The following is a 16,896-nucleotide window of genomic DNA, read 5'->3' on the forward strand; positions in this document are numbered from 1 at the left end:
GTTTTCTGTGTTTTGAAGGGGTTTTGGGTCAGTGAATTCTCCCGCCGGAGTTACAGTTCGTTCAAAACAAACCTTCATCTTTTCATTTTCCTTCACATATGCATGAATTCACCGTGAAATAAAGTCTGAATGTGGAACCCAAACAGCAGGGGATGTTTTTCTTCCTAGTCATGAAATATGCCTGAATTTGAAAACAAAATCCCCTGTTTGTGCGTGCCAAACAGTGACCTAAAATATAAAAAAAACATTTTAAATGGCACACATATTGTTTTTTGTGCAGGCGGCCAGCAGCTGGAGCTCCAGGCTGCGGACAGTGTGAACCTCTGGGTGTTTCTATGGGTGGAGACTGAGGAGCTGCTGCTCCAAAATATTAGGCACAAAACAATTTAGCGAGCTGAACCAGGCGCAGATACATCGGTGCATGTCCCTGAACCTTGGCATTATTTGGGTTGCTTCGTATCAAGTCTCACGCTTCGTGTTTCAGCCTGTCTGCGTTACAGATCAAGGTAAGAGCTGGAGGAGCTGAATGTTATTTGGGGTTCAGTTGAGAGGAGTCAGCCATGACAACTTCAGCACAACCGCGAGCGTTAAGTGTGATAAAAGTGAGGCATGTTATCTGATCTGCCTGCCTCAAAGAAAGCCCCTATGACCGTCACTATCCGCAGATAGGTTAACTAAATATTGCTAAAAATCGACTGGTTTAAGGTGAAAAATGTGAAAGTGATGCTTTGTGTTTCGGGGGTGACGTGTCTGTTTGGATGTCTCGGCTTGAAGATGCTACAAACAAGCTAACGTTATCTTCTGGCGTCTGTAGGCAAAACAACCACACAGACGAGTTAAAGAACCACGAAATTCAGTCTATTCGACATTTAACAATGAGACGGCAACAATTTTGCTAAATTAAATTATACAGGTTTTTTTCAAACTTTCAGGGAAGCATCCGTGTCTGTCGTGTTTTAGCTGCTTTTAGGTTCACGTTAGCTTAAGTTAACGTAGCTAAGCTGCAGCTCGTTAGCTAATTTTTTCACCACAACTTTCGCATTGTACGTCCAGCCTTTAGCCAGATATGCCTTTAAAACATTTCACGTGAAAGCTAACCAGGATACACGGGCTGATAATGTTGTTTACCCATCAGTTAAATGCCACCACAGCTGGCAGACGCGTCTATGGAGTCCCTTTGTCCATCAAACGCAATGGCTGAATTTCGTCTTTGTCTGAGCAGATTTCATCACTTTATTAACAAGGCATCATTGACTCCTTCCGTCCTCCACTCTGTCAGCTTGTGTCAGTGTTGATTACTTTTCATGTTACTTCAGCATCAATCCTTTTTGTTTATTGTATCATCATTAATAAATTCAGCCCCATTTGAACTTGCCGTACCGCTGTGACCCTGGGAACAGGTCTGCCTTGTTTGAGGATCAGCTGCACACCCAGAGCAAGCTCCTTTATTTTCTTTACACACTGTGTAGATCCTGCAACTCCATTCCTCACCTGTAGACTGTCACCTGTAGACATTTTGTCTATTTGGAACAAGGGCTTTTAATAACACACACACACACACATTCACACACATATGTGTAAGCATATCACAATCGCACTAAATCAGCTCATATGTGCACCAGGTCGAACAAAGTGAACCAGGAGTTCGTCTCCGTGCACATTTTAAGGGATTAAAAAAACAAGCAAAAGTCATGTTTCAGCTGTTGCCATCTTGACATACTAACAGGAGTAAAAGCAGACAAATATGCAGCAACATGCACAGACCTGAGCAGAGTTTACATCATAACAGACAGACAGGAAGAGGAAAGCTGGTACCAGACGGAACCTCCTCCCATATCTTTCCCTATGGTGTATCTGTGTTAATTATCTCACTGTCTCTTTGGTAATTTATTTTCCCAGAGAGATGAGTGAGGCGGAGCAGGTGCCTGAGGATACGCCTGCATACCTCAACGATGAGCCATTAGCAGCAGGTACGTTCAGTGGCGAGTGTCCTTTGACAGTGAGGCGTTTCTGTTTATTCACCCCCATGTGTTCAGAGGGTGTGTTGTTGAACAGTTTTCAGTCAGAGAGCGAGATGTGGGCCAAACTGTATGAAAGGATTATGGCTTTGACTTAGTGATGAGCTGTTTCTGCCGTAGTCAGCCGCTATGATTGTGTCCTTTCTTTGGCAAAGACATTTTAACTGACTTTTCTGCATTTTAGCAGACACAGTTTTGAGTGCACTGTGTTTGATTTCAGCAGCCCATAAAATTAAAATCTAATCAATTAAGCTGAAAGAGCGAAACAGAGCTGTTAAAAAAATGTAATGATCATAGAACTGAAACAGTCCGTTCATTGTAGCGCTGTCAAAATGGACCAAAAATGACTTTGGACTTTGGTTAGAAACTATTCGAATATGTAGTTTGGCACATTAAGTCTATAACGAGAGAGAAATACTATTTGTTTTTAAACATAAACATGATTTAAAAGATCAACATACCTACACATTACAAAATAAACAAATACATTAATGTGCTCTATCATGTTGTTGAATAATGCACTCGTTTCAGCTTGACCTACATTTCATTTTCAATTAATGGAAGTGATGTTGTGTACAGAGTCTTCAATCGGTGCTGGTCCATGTCTACTAGATGATTTCAGTGTCCCCCATTTGGCTATGAACCCTATTTCGCCACATTTTTGTGTCAAAGTGACTGATGGAGACAAAAATTTATTAAGCTTTTTTTCAGTATTTAGTGAAAGCGCTGCAGCCACAAAACTGCTGCAATGTAATCCCTCCAGGTGGTTGGCATCATCAGTGTACGCTAAAAGTGCTCATTTTTGCCACTGACAGGCTCAGACTGTTATAGTGCGTGTCTGGCAACATTAGGTTTAGCAATCCATTAATTTAGAAAATAATCAGATAAATGTAAATAATTCTTGTAGCCCAAGTTTGTAGCATTTCTGTCCTCTTTCTCTTTGTTGTTATTTGTGACATATTGAATCTTAAAACGTTGCTCTTGTTTTCAATCAGATAACAACAAAGACCACCCACAGACACAGCCGGGCATGTTTGGCAGGTTGGCGGGGGGCTTGTACGGTGCCACCAAGGGAGCTTTAGGCGCAACCGTGGGCGGTGTGGCCTGGATAGGAGGAAAGAGCCTGGACATCACCAAGACCGCCGTCAGCTCTGTCGCCGCCGTGCCTGGCATGGGAGTGGGGCTGGTGAAAGGAGGAGTGTGTGCCGTAGCTGGAGGAGTGACTGCTGTCGGCTCTGCGGTAGCCAGCAAAGTTCCCGTAGGAGGAGGCAAAAAGAAGGACAAGTCTGACTGACGTGGAGAGGCAGAGCGTGAGCGCACATGGCTCGCACTGTGTTTGCCTGGTTTAACATTCAAGAGCAGGAAAAGAGCAACAGAGGACTCAAACGTTTCATGCACACATTTTGGTGAGGGGTCTGTGCTGTTTTTTGTTTGTTTTTTTCTTTAGATTCTGTTTTGTTTTTTTTTATGTGATTGATGGTAAACCCACATACATACGAGTATATGGAAAGGACCTACAAAACAAGAACTAACAAAGACTCTCCTGCTCTGTTGTTAAAGGAAAACACACCAAACAATTGTCACCCGTGCCTGAAATTGTTCAAATAAAATGTCCATGTTTCATTTTTGATAAGAAGCCACAACACTGTTTTCTCACTGCAAACTGTTACATTTGTCACGTTAGTTAACTTTAGACCCGGAGGAGGAAAGGTTGGGGTGTAAATGCACTTAGATTTCACTTGCAAGACAATCATTGATCAATAACTGACAAGGAGGAGTTACTGGGGGATTGGGGAAGTATTTCACCGTCGACTGACAAACACATGAGCCAGAAAATGTGTAATGCGATTAAATCACCTTTCTGTTCAGTTAGAAATCTGAGTTCAGGATTCACAAACGAACAGAAACAACTGATCAAAGCTGTGATGTTACAAGTACTGTCCAGTTTAATATCCCAACCACTTGCTGGCTGTGGATATTTCACTGGTGGATCTTTGTGACAGTTTAAATTTTCCTCTGAAGTCGCATCGCCCCCTGGTGGCCACACTCTCAGCTCAGTGGGAGGCAACTCATACTTTTGATACTGAATCTGATTCACTGCAATAAATAATGTGTCACAATAGAAGAGTATTTTCATTTGATTGTATAGAAGACACTTTTTTTTGACTAAATCTATATTTTGATAGTTACTGTGACGTGGGATAATGTCACCATCAAATCAAAGTATATGAGATATGTAACATCTCTCCTTGGAAAAATAAAGCTGCCACTTTGGACACAGAAGCATCATGATGACACGTTAGCTCTCAGCTAATGCTCCTCCACATCACTTAGGGTCGCTGTGTTTACCATTGTAGGAATCTGATGGCTGGTTTCCTTGACATTACATTCAGAATTTCAAGTGTTGTGTACATTTAGATGACAGATCTGTAAAAGCACATTTGATTGAAAACAGACATTTTTGTAAACCTATCTTTAATTGTAAAATGCCATTTGAGCCTTGTATGATGCAAAACAAATGTTTCAAAGCTTTTATCAGTGTTGCAGATTGTTTGGTTTACTGAACAATGAGAATTTATTTAAACTTGGCAATAGTACATTCAAACTTGTTTAAATAAAACATGCTGAAGGTTGTCTATGTATTGTGTTCCATCAGTTACAAAATAAAGTCAATCTTAAGTAAACATTCAGTATATAAACCTTCAAAAGGTTTGTTTTGAATGACTCGAACATAAAAATTTCACTACATAATTATGTGTTTATATAACAAATGTACAGTCGCTCACAAGGGAGGATGGAGCGAGGTTCACCACTTTGTGAGCACATGATTGTACAAAGGATTTTAGTACATGGACTCAGGAACTCAGGCTTTTACACAGTGTCCCACTTTTGTGGAGTTGGTGTTGTAGTTTAAGAGAGTTGAAGTAATGCTGCAAATAGTGGGACTTAATTACTTTTTTTCTACCTATACATACGGGGTGTTTCAGTATAACTCTTTTCTGTACTCTTGGTGTCCTTGTTACAAAAAAAGTCCAGACCACAGAGATTTTAAGGGTGTTCTTTAGTTCACATTAATGCTCTATCTGTGAATGTAAAATAGATAAATGAATAAGATAAAAATATCAGAGGCCTCTGGCTAACATCAATCAGGAAAAATTGTTTTTGTGAAGATGTGCACTGTTAATAATGTCTTTGTGATGGTGCATTCAGTACACTGTATATAGTGCACAAGTTTACAATTTGTTTTAATAAAGCACCATCGTTATATGTCATGTTTAAAACACTACAATTAAAGCTGCAAAAACTAAATCACATTTAACACCAAAAGTAAAGACAGAGCCCTTTTACAACCTCTCACAAGATAAAGCATTATCCTAAAATGTTGGATTTCATTAATGGATTTCATCAATGCACTTAAAAGTCTGGTCAGTAATGAGTATGTCTGCTGACCAAGGCGACACAGACAGAGCGCTGGTAAGATTACATGAATGTTGTGAGGTCAAGACTTGATTCTGAGATGACATCAGGACATCGAAATAGGATATCTACTGTTTATTTACAATAAACATTTATTGAAATGCCTATTGTGTTTCGTTTTGCTAAAGAACTAACTAACTAAAATATTATTACTGCCAATGCTTCTGGCTTGTTAGAACGTCACCAACATTAAAAATATATTAAGCACACACATAATTATGAAGTTTTTACAGCACAGCAAAGCCAATATTTCTTTAATACAGATTTTACTACAATACATCCATTTCATTCTGCCTGAGGCACATTTTTGGCTCTTCAGACAATAAATGTCTTTCATTTCACACCAATAATAACTGAACCATGTTACTCTCCCAAATCTTTCACTAAATGGCCCCAGCCAAATTCTTGAGCTTGACACGGTGCTGTTTACTGCTCAGATGCACTCATGATCACAGGTCCAACAGAAACCACAACCTTTGGCTCAGATGTCTCCTGCCCCTCAGCCTTGACAGCTCTCTCTACAGACAGACACACAAACATGGTAAGATTTAAGTGCACATTGCTCCTGAATTCTGCAGATTCTAAACTCATCTCTTACTTTTTCGGAAGCATGATGGTTCACAGGAGCGTCCCAGTCCAGCAGAGCAAACAGCTGTACTGCAGTGAATGTACACCTGAACGAGGAAAACAGTGTTGGCAGAGCAATACAAAATATTTGGTCTATACTGTATATAAAATATTTTTCATTACCTGTTCCTTCAGGGGTTCCATTGAATTGGGGTCCACAAATGTAAACATTTTGAAAATGAAACGTCTGTAGTGACTTGGGAAGTCCAGACCAGAGGAGGGACCAACTGGAACCAGTGTGGACAAGTAGCGGTCATCTCTGTATGGACACCTGGAAGGAGAACAGACTAGGTTAGTGTGATGACACAGAAATGAAAATGAACTAGGAAGTCAATGTTTTCATTGCATTAAAACTATGACAAAAACTGAACATGTTGTCATGCAAATTACAGCGTAAACTGGTGTTTTAGTTACCCGTCTATCAGAATGTCCCACTGGGGCAGACTGTGAGGGTTGGGGCTTGTGGTTGTCCAACAACGACCAAGAGTCAGGACAAGGTTGGGATCTGTCCTTTCGAGGAGCTGAACCTCCACGTAGACAGGGTCCCTCAGTACTTTGGACACAGGATAGTCTGCCTCCGTGTAGAACGAGTTATAGGCCACATCCACTGTGGGAGCAGAAAAATCATTCAGTGTGACACCAACATTATCAAATGATCTACGAACACTGCAATGCTGCAAGGCTAACATACACTTACCTTCATTACAACCCTTTGCATTGCATTGTCCGTTAGCCAATCTCAGGTGTACTCTGATGGGTCCCAGAGCAGCAACTTGAAGAGGCTCTTGCACATCCAATACATCGACAACCACAGCTTCAACAGAAGTGCCAATGTACCTACACTGGAAGCGCACACTGAAAAAAAGAACTGCCATTATGTTTCTTGGACATAACTTTTATTTTGACACTGCAAATATCTTTAAAAAATGATCACCTACTCATAGCTGCTATCCCTGGTAATGGCTCCAAGAGGCCCGACCCCAACTTCATATGAGGAAGACATGCTGTTCTCATAGATTATAACACCAGGCTCCTCCTACAAAAGGTACAAAAAATGGGATAACAATCTTTCAAAGCTGTCTTTATTGGTTGGAAAATACAGAAAATCAAGGTCTTACCATGACAACAGAGCCACAGTCAGTTACGTGAAATTGGTAGATGGCAAACTCTGAATTAGAGTCAACATGTGTACAGCGTTGACCTTGTCCCAACAGTGAGATTGACTCGAGGTCAAGGTTTGGCAGAGTGGCATCTCTGGCCACCACCACAATGAACTGGGCGTCCTTTGTGCACTGGACAGTTACTGGTGAAACAATAACAGGCATTGATAGGTTGAAAGATTACATATTACTGACTAAATGTGAAAAACATAAAACCTTTTTACAAGATTATTCTTCAAGTACAATCATACTTTAACTTTTTGCATACTCCATTGAGGTTCACAGTACACTGTTTAATCAGTCAGCATAGGGCAACCAGAAAAAAGTTGTCTTTGAAGAGAACAACAGTCTTTTCAAAACCTTACCTGCCTTTCCAAAGTAGCACTGTCGGCCATTAAAGCAGCAGTTTATGGCTTCACATCCGGCAGCTGAGATATCGGGAGGTCCACATGGGATTCTTGTGTTTTCTGCTACCTCACAACTCTGGACAGGAGGCTGCTTCACAGCAGTTGGCCTGTTCACAGAAGCTGTCTGTGGCACTGCAGGCTGCTGTGGCTGAGGGACCTGCGGCTCCTGTGGAGAATCATGGAACCGTTGAGGATAATGAGGAGCCTTTGGCGGTAGACCTGGTTGGACCTTGGGTGCTTGAGGATACTGAGGAGCCTTTGGTGGTTGCGGACGAGGAGGGATCTGTGGCGCCTGAGGATACTGAGGAGCCTTTGGTGGTTGCGGACGAGGAGGGATCTGTGGTGCCTGAGGATACTGAGGAGCCTTTGGTGGTTGCGGATGGGGAGCAAACTGTGGCGGCTGAGGATACTGAGGAGCCTTTGGTGGTTGTGGACGAGGAAGGACCTGTGGTGCTTGAGGATATTGAGGAGCCTTTGGTGGTGATGGTGGTGGAAGGACCTGTGGTGCCTGCGGAGGTGCAAAACCCTTTGAGTGTGGTGCAGACCAGATTGAGTCCTGAGCTTCCACCTCTGTCCCAACTAAGCACCCGAGCAGTGCTAGTGCCACTAAAGATGTGGCACTCCAGTGCTTTGCCATGGTTCAACAGCAGTTTGACCTGGACAGTCCCCAAGTGTACCACTTACGGGTGCTACCACATTTATATGTGATTTAAAACCCCACCTCAGTGGTCAAATCATCACCAATCACAGCTTCCTATATTTTCAGTAGCCACTTAAAAGCTTCAGGGGTGTATTATGTAATGTTTTATCACATTATTCAGGTGATGGATGATTCCATAAGCCATTTGGCAAGTTCACAAGATCAGCTGTATGAATGGGACAAGGGGATAAAAACACGTGTCCTATCGGATCAGGTCATGAGTGGATGACAGTTTGACATTAAAGTATTTCTTGACAAGTCACAAAAACCTTTAACAAAGGTCTGTGTGACCTTGCTGTTTGTCACCAAATGTTTATTTTGCTGGTGCATGATAGCAAACATATTGATCTTTCCTCTGAATGTGGAACAGTTTGCGATAATATGAATTTCAGCCCAAACTGCCTGTCTGGGTGTTTGCCTCACTGCTATGTAGCCTATTATGAACATATTCACTCATACTACCATAATTTAAATACAACCATGCTGAAGTTTCCTAAACAGAGAGCCTTAAATCCACTGCAAGACAAGCATGCCACCAAGTTTCATGTAAGCATAAATGCATCTGTAAGTCTAGGAAGGCACTTGTAGATATGAGCCTATACATTATTATATAATTATTGTAGCTAACAAGGTAACAGATGAAATAGGTACAGGACTTTTATTATCTAGTTATAGTAACTGCTGATTGTACAATAGTGTGGGGTAATAATGATGATAATGTGATATTTTGTAAATACTTACAGCTAAATGAATTTTCTGAATGAATTTGAAAACTAACTTCCCACTTGGTCCATATGATTTTGCTGAGTCAACATCAGCAGTCTTTTATTGTTTAAAATGTGAATACCTCACTATGTGGTACTGATTAAGGGAATGTTTGTGTGAGAGTGTGATGGGACATTTTTAACACCGAAAAAGATTTTTTACATGTACCTACATTTCATTATTTAAACAATTTTTTATGCTAAGACTGACTTAATGCGTGTAAACAAGACTCTATTCTGTCCACAGTAAGTTTGATAGTTTTCACTTAAGTGCAAAATCATAAGCTTCCTTCCTCGGTCTTACTCATATTTCTTCTCTCAAATTCCTTTCCAAATTCCAAATGAGAATCTTAAACATACACTTGATGGCTGCAAACATGATACTGTGCTAACAGACTGACGCTAAAGCTGCATGTCCCAGGCACACTGCCAGCATCCTCACCAATAGATGATCAGTGTAGCAGGAACGGAAACAAGAGACAGAATTGTTCTTGGATGCAGTGTAGAGGCAGTTTGTCATAAATATGGAAAATGTAAGATCAGAATTATTGAATTCTTGTCCGTCTTTTCAAACCTCATCTTTTCCCTTTTAACATAAGGAAAGGCTTTTAGAATGAGGCCTGACGCTAATTGTTTGACAATGCTATCTCAAGCAATGTTGGCAGGGTTTGTTGGAGTTTCCCCAAATCCAATAGAAAGAGCGGGACAGAGCAGCTAACGTACGTCTAGACTCTGATAGCATCCAGCACCGGCCTCCACACAGTGAGGCAATACCCACAGGGGATGCTCTAATCATCAAAGGGGCTCTTTCTCACATGTCCTGTAGACTTACAAAACAGTGTAGTTAGTTAATAATGTGTTCCTTGGCTTTGGAAGTTACTACTGTAGATAAATTATAGCAGATAACACACTGTCTAATCCATTCCTTACACTTCTGTTTTTGTTCTTTTGGTTTTGGAAAGGCAAGGAGAAACACCCTTAAAGTTTTTACACTGGCAAAATGGCATTAAAATCCTAAACTGAAAAGTAATTGAAATTGAACTGTGTCCCTAATTGTTTTTAACTCAATACACATGTGTCCATAAAAATATAAGTATAGAGCCCTGAATATAATAGTTCTATACATAGTTGTCTAGCTGACAACTCTCTAACCACCTGGCTGTTGCTAATAGCCTAACATGATGTATGCTAAAGCTTTTAAAATTACATCCTGCACACTGTCTGGGACAATCATGCATTTGATTTGACCGAAATTTCAGACATCATGTAATTTGCCTTGAACATCTAATTGGTATTTATGAAGAAAGACAGCTAACTTGAGCTTTTAAGCTAACATTACTGTATATCTGGCATAAGTTACTTAGCTTATAACAATTATTGCTAGGTGTTATGACACTGCCTGATGCTCCACTACAGGAGGAAGACGAGATATCACACAACAACTGATATCTCTCAGGGAAAATTAAGGAAAATGACAAAACAACCAATGCCAAGTTCAAATTTGTGATCACACTTCAGCATAGCTGTAAATAATCTCAAAGGTCTCCTCTACTAAAGTACAATGTTTTCAAAAAGGCTGGTGATAACATGTTGTAAAGAAAATTTGAAGTCCTTAGTGAAGGTTTAAGTTGCTGATTAAAACAATCAGTCGGAAATTATTCAGTTTGTGGAATCATAGTGTTAAAATATTGACCCTTTTTTCCAGTTCATTCTGGGAACAGAACTCATACAGTCTTCCAGAAAATTAACTTTTTTAGCATCACAGCTGATCAGATCCATGTTGTTAAAGAGAAAATCCTCTTGAAAATAAAATTCACATTGTTTCTACATAGTTGCACAGCTTGGTTTGAACTTGAAAATTATAACAAGTCTCTTTCTAGGCTGAAGGACAAAGACAGACTGTGGTGGTGAGCATGCTATGTCAAAACAAGCCCTGGAGCTTCTCCACAGAAAGTGAATAAAAAACAAAATATGGGACTTTAAGTCTTTTGTACTACAACCTTATACCTCTATACAACAGCCTTCTGGAGAGCAATATTGTAAATACTGATTATTCCACAATATACCTGACAGCTGTAGTCATGAGTTCCTTCAGATATTTATTTTTTATATACATAATATATGATAACACAACACAATGAATACGATGCATTTGTAGATTAAATTACACAGCAATTTACTCATGCATGTAGTGATAAATGAATACACAAAGTTGGCCCTCTTTATAATGAGGTATAATGAATAATAAGAGTTGCATTTTGCTGCAAATACTTTTTATGAGTAAAAGTACAATTTCAAGCATGTATTATACATGTATTTTTGCAAAGTGGTACTAATGTATAACTTGCTCTATATAAAGGGTACTTGACTGTATGGGATAAATTTAATCAAAATGACATTTTTTTTTAATTTTGCCAATTTTATCTTTTTGTTGCTTGTGTGTTTGCTGACAAATACTGTTCATAGACTCTGTTGAGGACAGGAAAGTCCAATACAACACTTATGACTCATCTCCTGAAAACATTTTGACAAAAGATTAATTATGGTTTGTTTTATTTACATCTTTTATTGTTTTGGAAACACCATTCTTAAAAATTCAATATTAAAATCAACAGTGAATGTTTATTTGAATAGCACAGATTCCAGGAAAAATAATCAAATATAATGTAATGCATTACTGTTTCAGACCATCTGCTGTATCTCCTCTTTTCTCGCAGTTTGGAAGAACATGATTTACCAATAATAAGGTACTTTTGTGCAGTCTAATCCATATAATATCTTTGTGAATCGTAAAATGCATTTTACATTTATTTTTGTTGGCAGAAAATGACCAACAAAGTAAGACAGGAGTTGATTTAACTATACGCTTATTTTTGATGCTGTAGGTAATTGTGGTATTGCGCTGAATTTCATCATATTGATAGACGTTAATGATATTCTGTTTGCCTCCTTTATGTAAATGAGGGTAGACAAAATAATAGAAACACTTTTAATATATTGCAGTCCGATTCAACTTCACCATTAAATACAGCCTCAAACACTGCCAATTAAACCACCAAACACCTTGCTGACATAGTGTTGACATAGTGACAAAATTCCATTAGACTGTAAAGGTGTGTTTTATAACGTAAGCTTTTAAAGCACATCATGGCCAGTTATATTGAATGCAAACATAAATACAGTAACTTTGCGATCTTCCTGCAGCACACCTTTAACTCAGTCATTTTGCAAACATTACAAATACATGCATTTACCATTAGTAACTGAACCATGTTACTCTCCCAAATCTTTCACTAAATGGCCCCAGCCAAATTCCTGAGCTTGAGACGGTGCTGTTTACTGCTCAGATGCACTCATGATCACAGGTCCAACAGAAACCACAACCTTTGGCTCAGACGTCTCCTGCCCCTCAGCCTTGACAGCTCTCTCTACAGACAGACACACAAACATGGTAAGATTTAAGTGCACATTGCTCCTGAATTCTGCAGATTCTAAACTCATCTCTTACTTTTTCGGAAGCATGATGGTTCACAGGAGTGTCCCAGTCCAGCAGAGCAAACAGCTGTACTGCAGTGAATGTACACCTGAACGAGGAAAACAGTGTTGGCAGAGCAATACAAAATATTTGGTCTATATATAAAATACTTTTCATTACCAGTTCCTTCAGGGGTTCCATTGAATTGGGGTCCACAAATGTAAACATTTTGAAAATGAAACGTCTGTAGTGACTCGGGAAGTCCAGACCAGAGGAGGGACCAACTGGAACCAGTGTGGACAAGTAGCGATCATCTCTGTATGGACACCTGGATGGAGAACAGACTAGGTTAATGCGATGACACAGAAATGAAAATGAACTAGGAAGTCAATGTTTTCATTGCATTAAAACTATGACAAAAACTGAACATGTTGTCATGCAAATTACAGCGTAAACTGGTGTTTTAGTTACCCGTCTATCAGAATGTCCCACTGGGGCAGACTGTGAGCGTTGGGGCTTGTGGTTGTCCAACAACGACCAAGAGTCAGGACAAGGTTGGGATCTGTCCTTTCGAGGAGCTGAACCTCCACGTAGACAGGGTCCCTCAGTACTTTGGACACAGGATAGTCTGCCTCCATGTAGAACGAGTTATAGGCCACATCCACTGTGGGAGCAGAGAAATCATTCAGTGTGACAGCCAACATTATCAAATGATCTACGAACACGGCAATGCTGCAAGGCTAACATACACTTACCTTCATTACAACCCTTTGCATTGCATTGTCCGTTAGCCAATCTCAGGTGTACTCTGATGGGTCCCAGAGCAGCAACTGGTAGAAGAGGCTCTTGCACATCCAATACATCGACAACCACGGTTTCAACAGAAGTGCCAATGTACCTACACTGGAAGCGCACACTGAAAAAAAGAACTGCCATTATGTTTCTTGGTCAGAACTTTTATTTTGGCACTGCAAACATCTTTAAAAATGATCACCTACTCATAGCTGCTATCCCTGGTAATGGCTCCAAGAGGCCCGACCCCAACTTCATATGAGGAAGACATGCTGTTCTCATAGATTATAACACCAGGCTCCTCCTACAAAAGGTACAAAAAATGGGATAACAATCTTTCAAAGCTGTCTTTATTGGTTGGAAAATACAGAAAATCCAAGGTCTTACCATGACAACAGAGCCACAGTCAGTTACGGGAAATTGGTAGATGGCAAACTCTGAATTAGAGTCAAGATGTGTACAGTGTTGACCTTGTCCCAACAGTGAGATTGACTCGAGGTCGAGGTTTGGCAGAGTGGCGTCTCGGGCCACCACCACAATGAACTGGGCATCCTTGGTGCACTGGACAGTCACTGGTGAATCAAAACAGGTATTGATTGGTTGGGAGATTAGATATTATTGACCAAAGCAAATGTAACAAGACTAAGATTTGATTCACTATTTGAGAGTTTATTTTAGCTGTGCAATGAGCCAAATGCAAACATCAACATACTAAGATGCTCATAATGACAGTTTAAACATGCTGATGTTCACCATCTCTAGCACCAGACTAGCACCAGTTAGAGTGCAGCTAAAGCCGACAGGAATGACAGTTTTGCAGATACTGAAAAAATTAAATTGTGTCCTGATGATGACACCAGAGAGCTTCAATAGCTATCCGAAAATTCACAACAACACATCCAAGATCTTCAAGATATTTCACTCTGTATGAAAGTGGTGGCATGACCAATATTGCCATTGCCAGAGCCATGATGCTAACATGGCTGAATAACAAAATTAGACTGTAATTGATCAGATTTCTTTTTTTTTGGAAAGTTTATCAAAGTTAAGCATATGAAAGAATAATTTAAGTAATTTCTTCTGTTGTGCTGAAGGATGATAAATCAGGTGACATATCGGCCTCATTTGTAAAGTTACTGGATCTGGATTGCATTTTTGAACAAAAACAACCAGAACAACTAGAAAAGCACCTCCGGTTGTTGTTTGGTGAACAATAACAGTTTTGTCAAAAACCCACCTGCTTTTCCAAAGTAGCACTGTCGACCATCAAAGCAGCAGCTAATCCCTTCACATGCAGCAGCGGAAATATCAGAAGGTCCACATGGGACTCGCTGGCTCTCGGCCACCTCACAGCTCTGGAAAGAAGGCTGCTTTGGTGCACTGGGCTGGTAAATGGAAAGTTCTTGTGGTGATGTAGGTTGATGTGGTTGATATGGTTGATGCGGTTGATGTGGTTGATATGGCTGATGTGTTTCATGTGGTTGCTGAGGTTGATATGGTTGATGCGGTTGATGTGGTTGATATGGCTGATGTGTTTCATGTGGTTGCTGAGGTTGATATGGTTGATGCAATTCATGTGTTTCCTCAGGTTGATATGGTTGATGTGGTTGAGGGGCCTGCAGCTCTTCAGGAGATTTAAAATCAGGAAATGTTCGAGGATATACTTGAGGAAACTTTGATGCTTGAGGATGTTGAGAAAACCTTGATGGCGCAGGAGGTGGGACCTTTGGCACTTGAGTATATTTTGGAACCTGTGGTGCTGGAGGAGCTTGGATCTGTGGTGTTTGAGAATACTGAGGAAGTTGCCAAGCAGGTTGGACCTTTGAAACTTGAGAATTTTGAGGAGCCTTTGGTGGTGGAGAATATTGAGGGAATTGTGGCCATGATGGAAGAATTTGTGGTGCTCTATCATATTGAGTCTTCTTCGGTGGAGAAGGTTGGACCTGTGATGTCGGAGAGTACTGAGGAACCCCTTGCTGTGGAGGAAGCTGGACCTGTGATGTCGGGGAGTACTGAGGAAGCCTTTGCAGTGGAGGAGGTTGGACCTGTGGTATCTGAGAGTAATGAGGAAAACTCTGCAGTGGAGGAGGTTGGACCTGTGGTATCTTAGAGTCCTGAGGGACCCTCTGCGGTGGTGGATGTTGGACCTGTGGTATCTGAGAGTGCTGAGGAACCCTCTGCGGTGGTGGATCTTGGACCTGTGGTATCTGAGAGTGCTGAGGAACCCTCTGCGGTGGAGGAGGTTGGACCTGTGGTATCTGAGAGTGCTGAGGAACCCTCTGCAGTGGTGGATGTTGGACCTGTGGTATCTGAGAGTGCTGAGGAACCCTCTGCGGTGGAGGAGGTTGGACCTGTGGTATCTGAGAGTGCTGAGGAACCCTCTGCGGTGGAGGAGGTTGTACCTGTGGTATCTGAGAGTGCTGAGGAACCCTCTGCAGTGGAAGAGGTTGGACCTGTGGCACTTGAGGGTACGGATCAGCTTTCGGTGGTGATAGACGTTGGACCTGTGGTGGCTGAGGATATTGAGGAGCTTTTGGTGGTGGAGGACGAGGAAGGACCTGTGGTGCCTGCGGAGGTGCAGAACCCTTTGACATCTGTGGTGGAGACTTCTGCCAGATTGAGTCCTGAGCTTCAACGTTTGTGCCAACTAAGCACCCTAGCAGTGCTATTGCCACTAAAGATGTGGCACACCTGCGCTTTGCCATGGTTTAACAGCCGTTTGACCTGGACAGTCCCTAAGTGTACCACATACGTGCACTGCTGCATTTATATGTGACTTGAGTAGATGTTTGAAAAACCCCACCCCTGAGGCCAAATCACCACTAGTCACAGCTGTTTATCTTTTCAATAGCCAATTAAAAGCTTCAGAGGTGTATTGTGTAATGTTTTTTTTTATTATTATTATTATTCAGGTGGATGATTTGATGAGCTGTTTGGAAAGTTCACAAGATCAGTTGCATGGATGGGACAAGGGGATAAAACTTGTTTCCTATCAGAGCAGGTCACTGGGATGGGTGGCAGTTTGACATTAAAGTTTTTATTGACAAGTCCAACATTTGGGTCACAAAAACCTTGAATGAAGGCCTTTGCGACCTCAGGCTTTATTTGTCACCAGATGTTTATTTTGCTACAGCACAATGCACAAGATTTAATTTCCGTTTAGTTAAAGGTTTGTCTTGGACTTACAATTAAACAAAGGAACTGTTCCATACATGCCAAACTGCACTTCAACTTATACTTGCTGTGATAGACTGGTGATTGCAGCAAGCAGAAACTTTGCAGTGATGATGGCTTTACTGAGCCTTCCTGCAGCTTGCTAGATGTCTTCACTATAAATAATGGAACTTAATGGGAAAAACACAAGCAACACAAGCTAACCAGTCAGACTTCTTGCAGTCCCAGTATAGTAGCCATAACTTGCTCTGACAAATCGTTACATTTTTGGAAGGTCTATTTTTGGAATATCTTGAGCAGCC

The 16,896-nt window shown here is 40.9% G+C and overlaps 3 protein-coding genes across 3 annotated transcripts; 1 reads left to right on the top strand and 2 right to left on the bottom strand.

Annotated features, from left to right (window-relative positions):
* The first annotated feature begins 330 nt into the window (after nt 1-330).
* tmem263 (transmembrane protein 263) lies at nt 331-5,600 on the top strand. The gene is made up of 3 exons (XM_076733879.1): nt 331-506; nt 1,900-1,970; nt 3,014-5,600. The coding sequence occupies exons 2-3, from the start codon at nt 1,904-1,906 to the stop codon at nt 3,310-3,312; spliced, it is 366 nt and encodes a 121-aa protein (XP_076589994.1). The 5' UTR covers nt 331-506; nt 1,900-1,903; the 3' UTR covers nt 3,313-5,600.
* Nucleotides 5,601-5,921: 321 nt separating this feature from the next.
* LOC143322043 (zona pellucida sperm-binding protein 4-like) lies at nt 5,922-8,326 on the bottom strand. The gene is made up of 9 exons (XM_076732914.1): nt 8,189-8,326; nt 7,648-8,107; nt 7,241-7,425; nt 7,061-7,158; nt 6,820-6,959; nt 6,537-6,729; nt 6,246-6,393; nt 6,094-6,169; nt 5,922-6,013 (listed from the first exon to the last, which is right to left on the bottom strand). The coding sequence occupies exons 1-9, from the start codon at nt 8,324-8,326 to the stop codon at nt 5,922-5,924; spliced, it is 1,530 nt and encodes a 509-aa protein (XP_076589029.1).
* A 4,163-nt stretch (nt 8,327-12,489) lies between these two features.
* On the bottom strand, nt 12,490-16,125 carry LOC143322049 (zona pellucida sperm-binding protein 4-like). Its single transcript, XM_076732929.1, has 9 exons — nt 15,670-16,125; nt 14,658-14,805; nt 13,808-13,992; nt 13,627-13,724; nt 13,384-13,526; nt 13,100-13,292; nt 12,809-12,956; nt 12,662-12,737; nt 12,490-12,581 (listed from the first exon to the last, which is right to left on the bottom strand). The coding sequence occupies exons 1-9, from the start codon at nt 16,123-16,125 to the stop codon at nt 12,490-12,492; spliced, it is 1,539 nt and encodes a 512-aa protein (XP_076589044.1).
* Nucleotides 16,126-16,896: the final 771 nt, after the last annotated feature.

Source organism: Chaetodon auriga, chromosome 6 (assembly GCF_051107435.1).
Source record: "Chaetodon auriga isolate fChaAug3 chromosome 6, fChaAug3.hap1, whole genome shotgun sequence".
Lineage (NCBI taxonomy): Eukaryota > Metazoa > Chordata > Actinopteri > Chaetodontiformes > Chaetodontidae > Chaetodon > Chaetodon auriga.

Excerpts from the sequence above, each read along its gene's own strand:
- tmem263 (XM_076733879.1), top strand. The coding sequence starts at position 1,904 with ATGAGTGAGGCGGAGCAGGTGCCTGAGGATACGCCTGCATACCTCAAC. Across the intron at positions 1,971-3,013 it reads CGATGAGCCATTAGCAGCAG|ATAACAACAAAGACCACCCA; the intron begins GTACGTTCAGTG and ends GTTTTCAATCAG.
- LOC143322043 (XM_076732914.1), bottom strand. The coding sequence starts at position 8,326 with ATGGCAAAGCACTGGAGTGCCACATCTTTAGTGGCACTAGCACTGCTC. Across the intron at positions 7,426-7,647 it reads GTGCTACTTTGGAAAGGCAG|TAACTGTCCAGTGCACAAAG; the intron begins GTAAGGTTTTGA and ends TTGTTTCACCAG. Across the intron at positions 6,170-6,245 it reads TGGAACCCCTGAAGGAACAG|GTGTACATTCACTGCAGTAC; the intron begins GTAATGAAAAAT and ends TTCCTCGTTCAG.
- LOC143322049 (XM_076732929.1), bottom strand. The coding sequence starts at position 16,125 with ATGGCAAAGCGCAGGTGTGCCACATCTTTAGTGGCAATAGCACTGCTA. Across the intron at positions 12,738-12,808 it reads TGGAACCCCTGAAGGAACTG|GTGTACATTCACTGCAGTAC; the intron begins GTAATGAAAAGT and ends TTCCTCGTTCAG. Across the intron at positions 12,582-12,661 it reads ACCATCATGCTTCCGAAAAA|AGAGAGCTGTCAAGGCTGAG; the intron begins GTAAGAGATGAG and ends GTCTGTCTGTAG.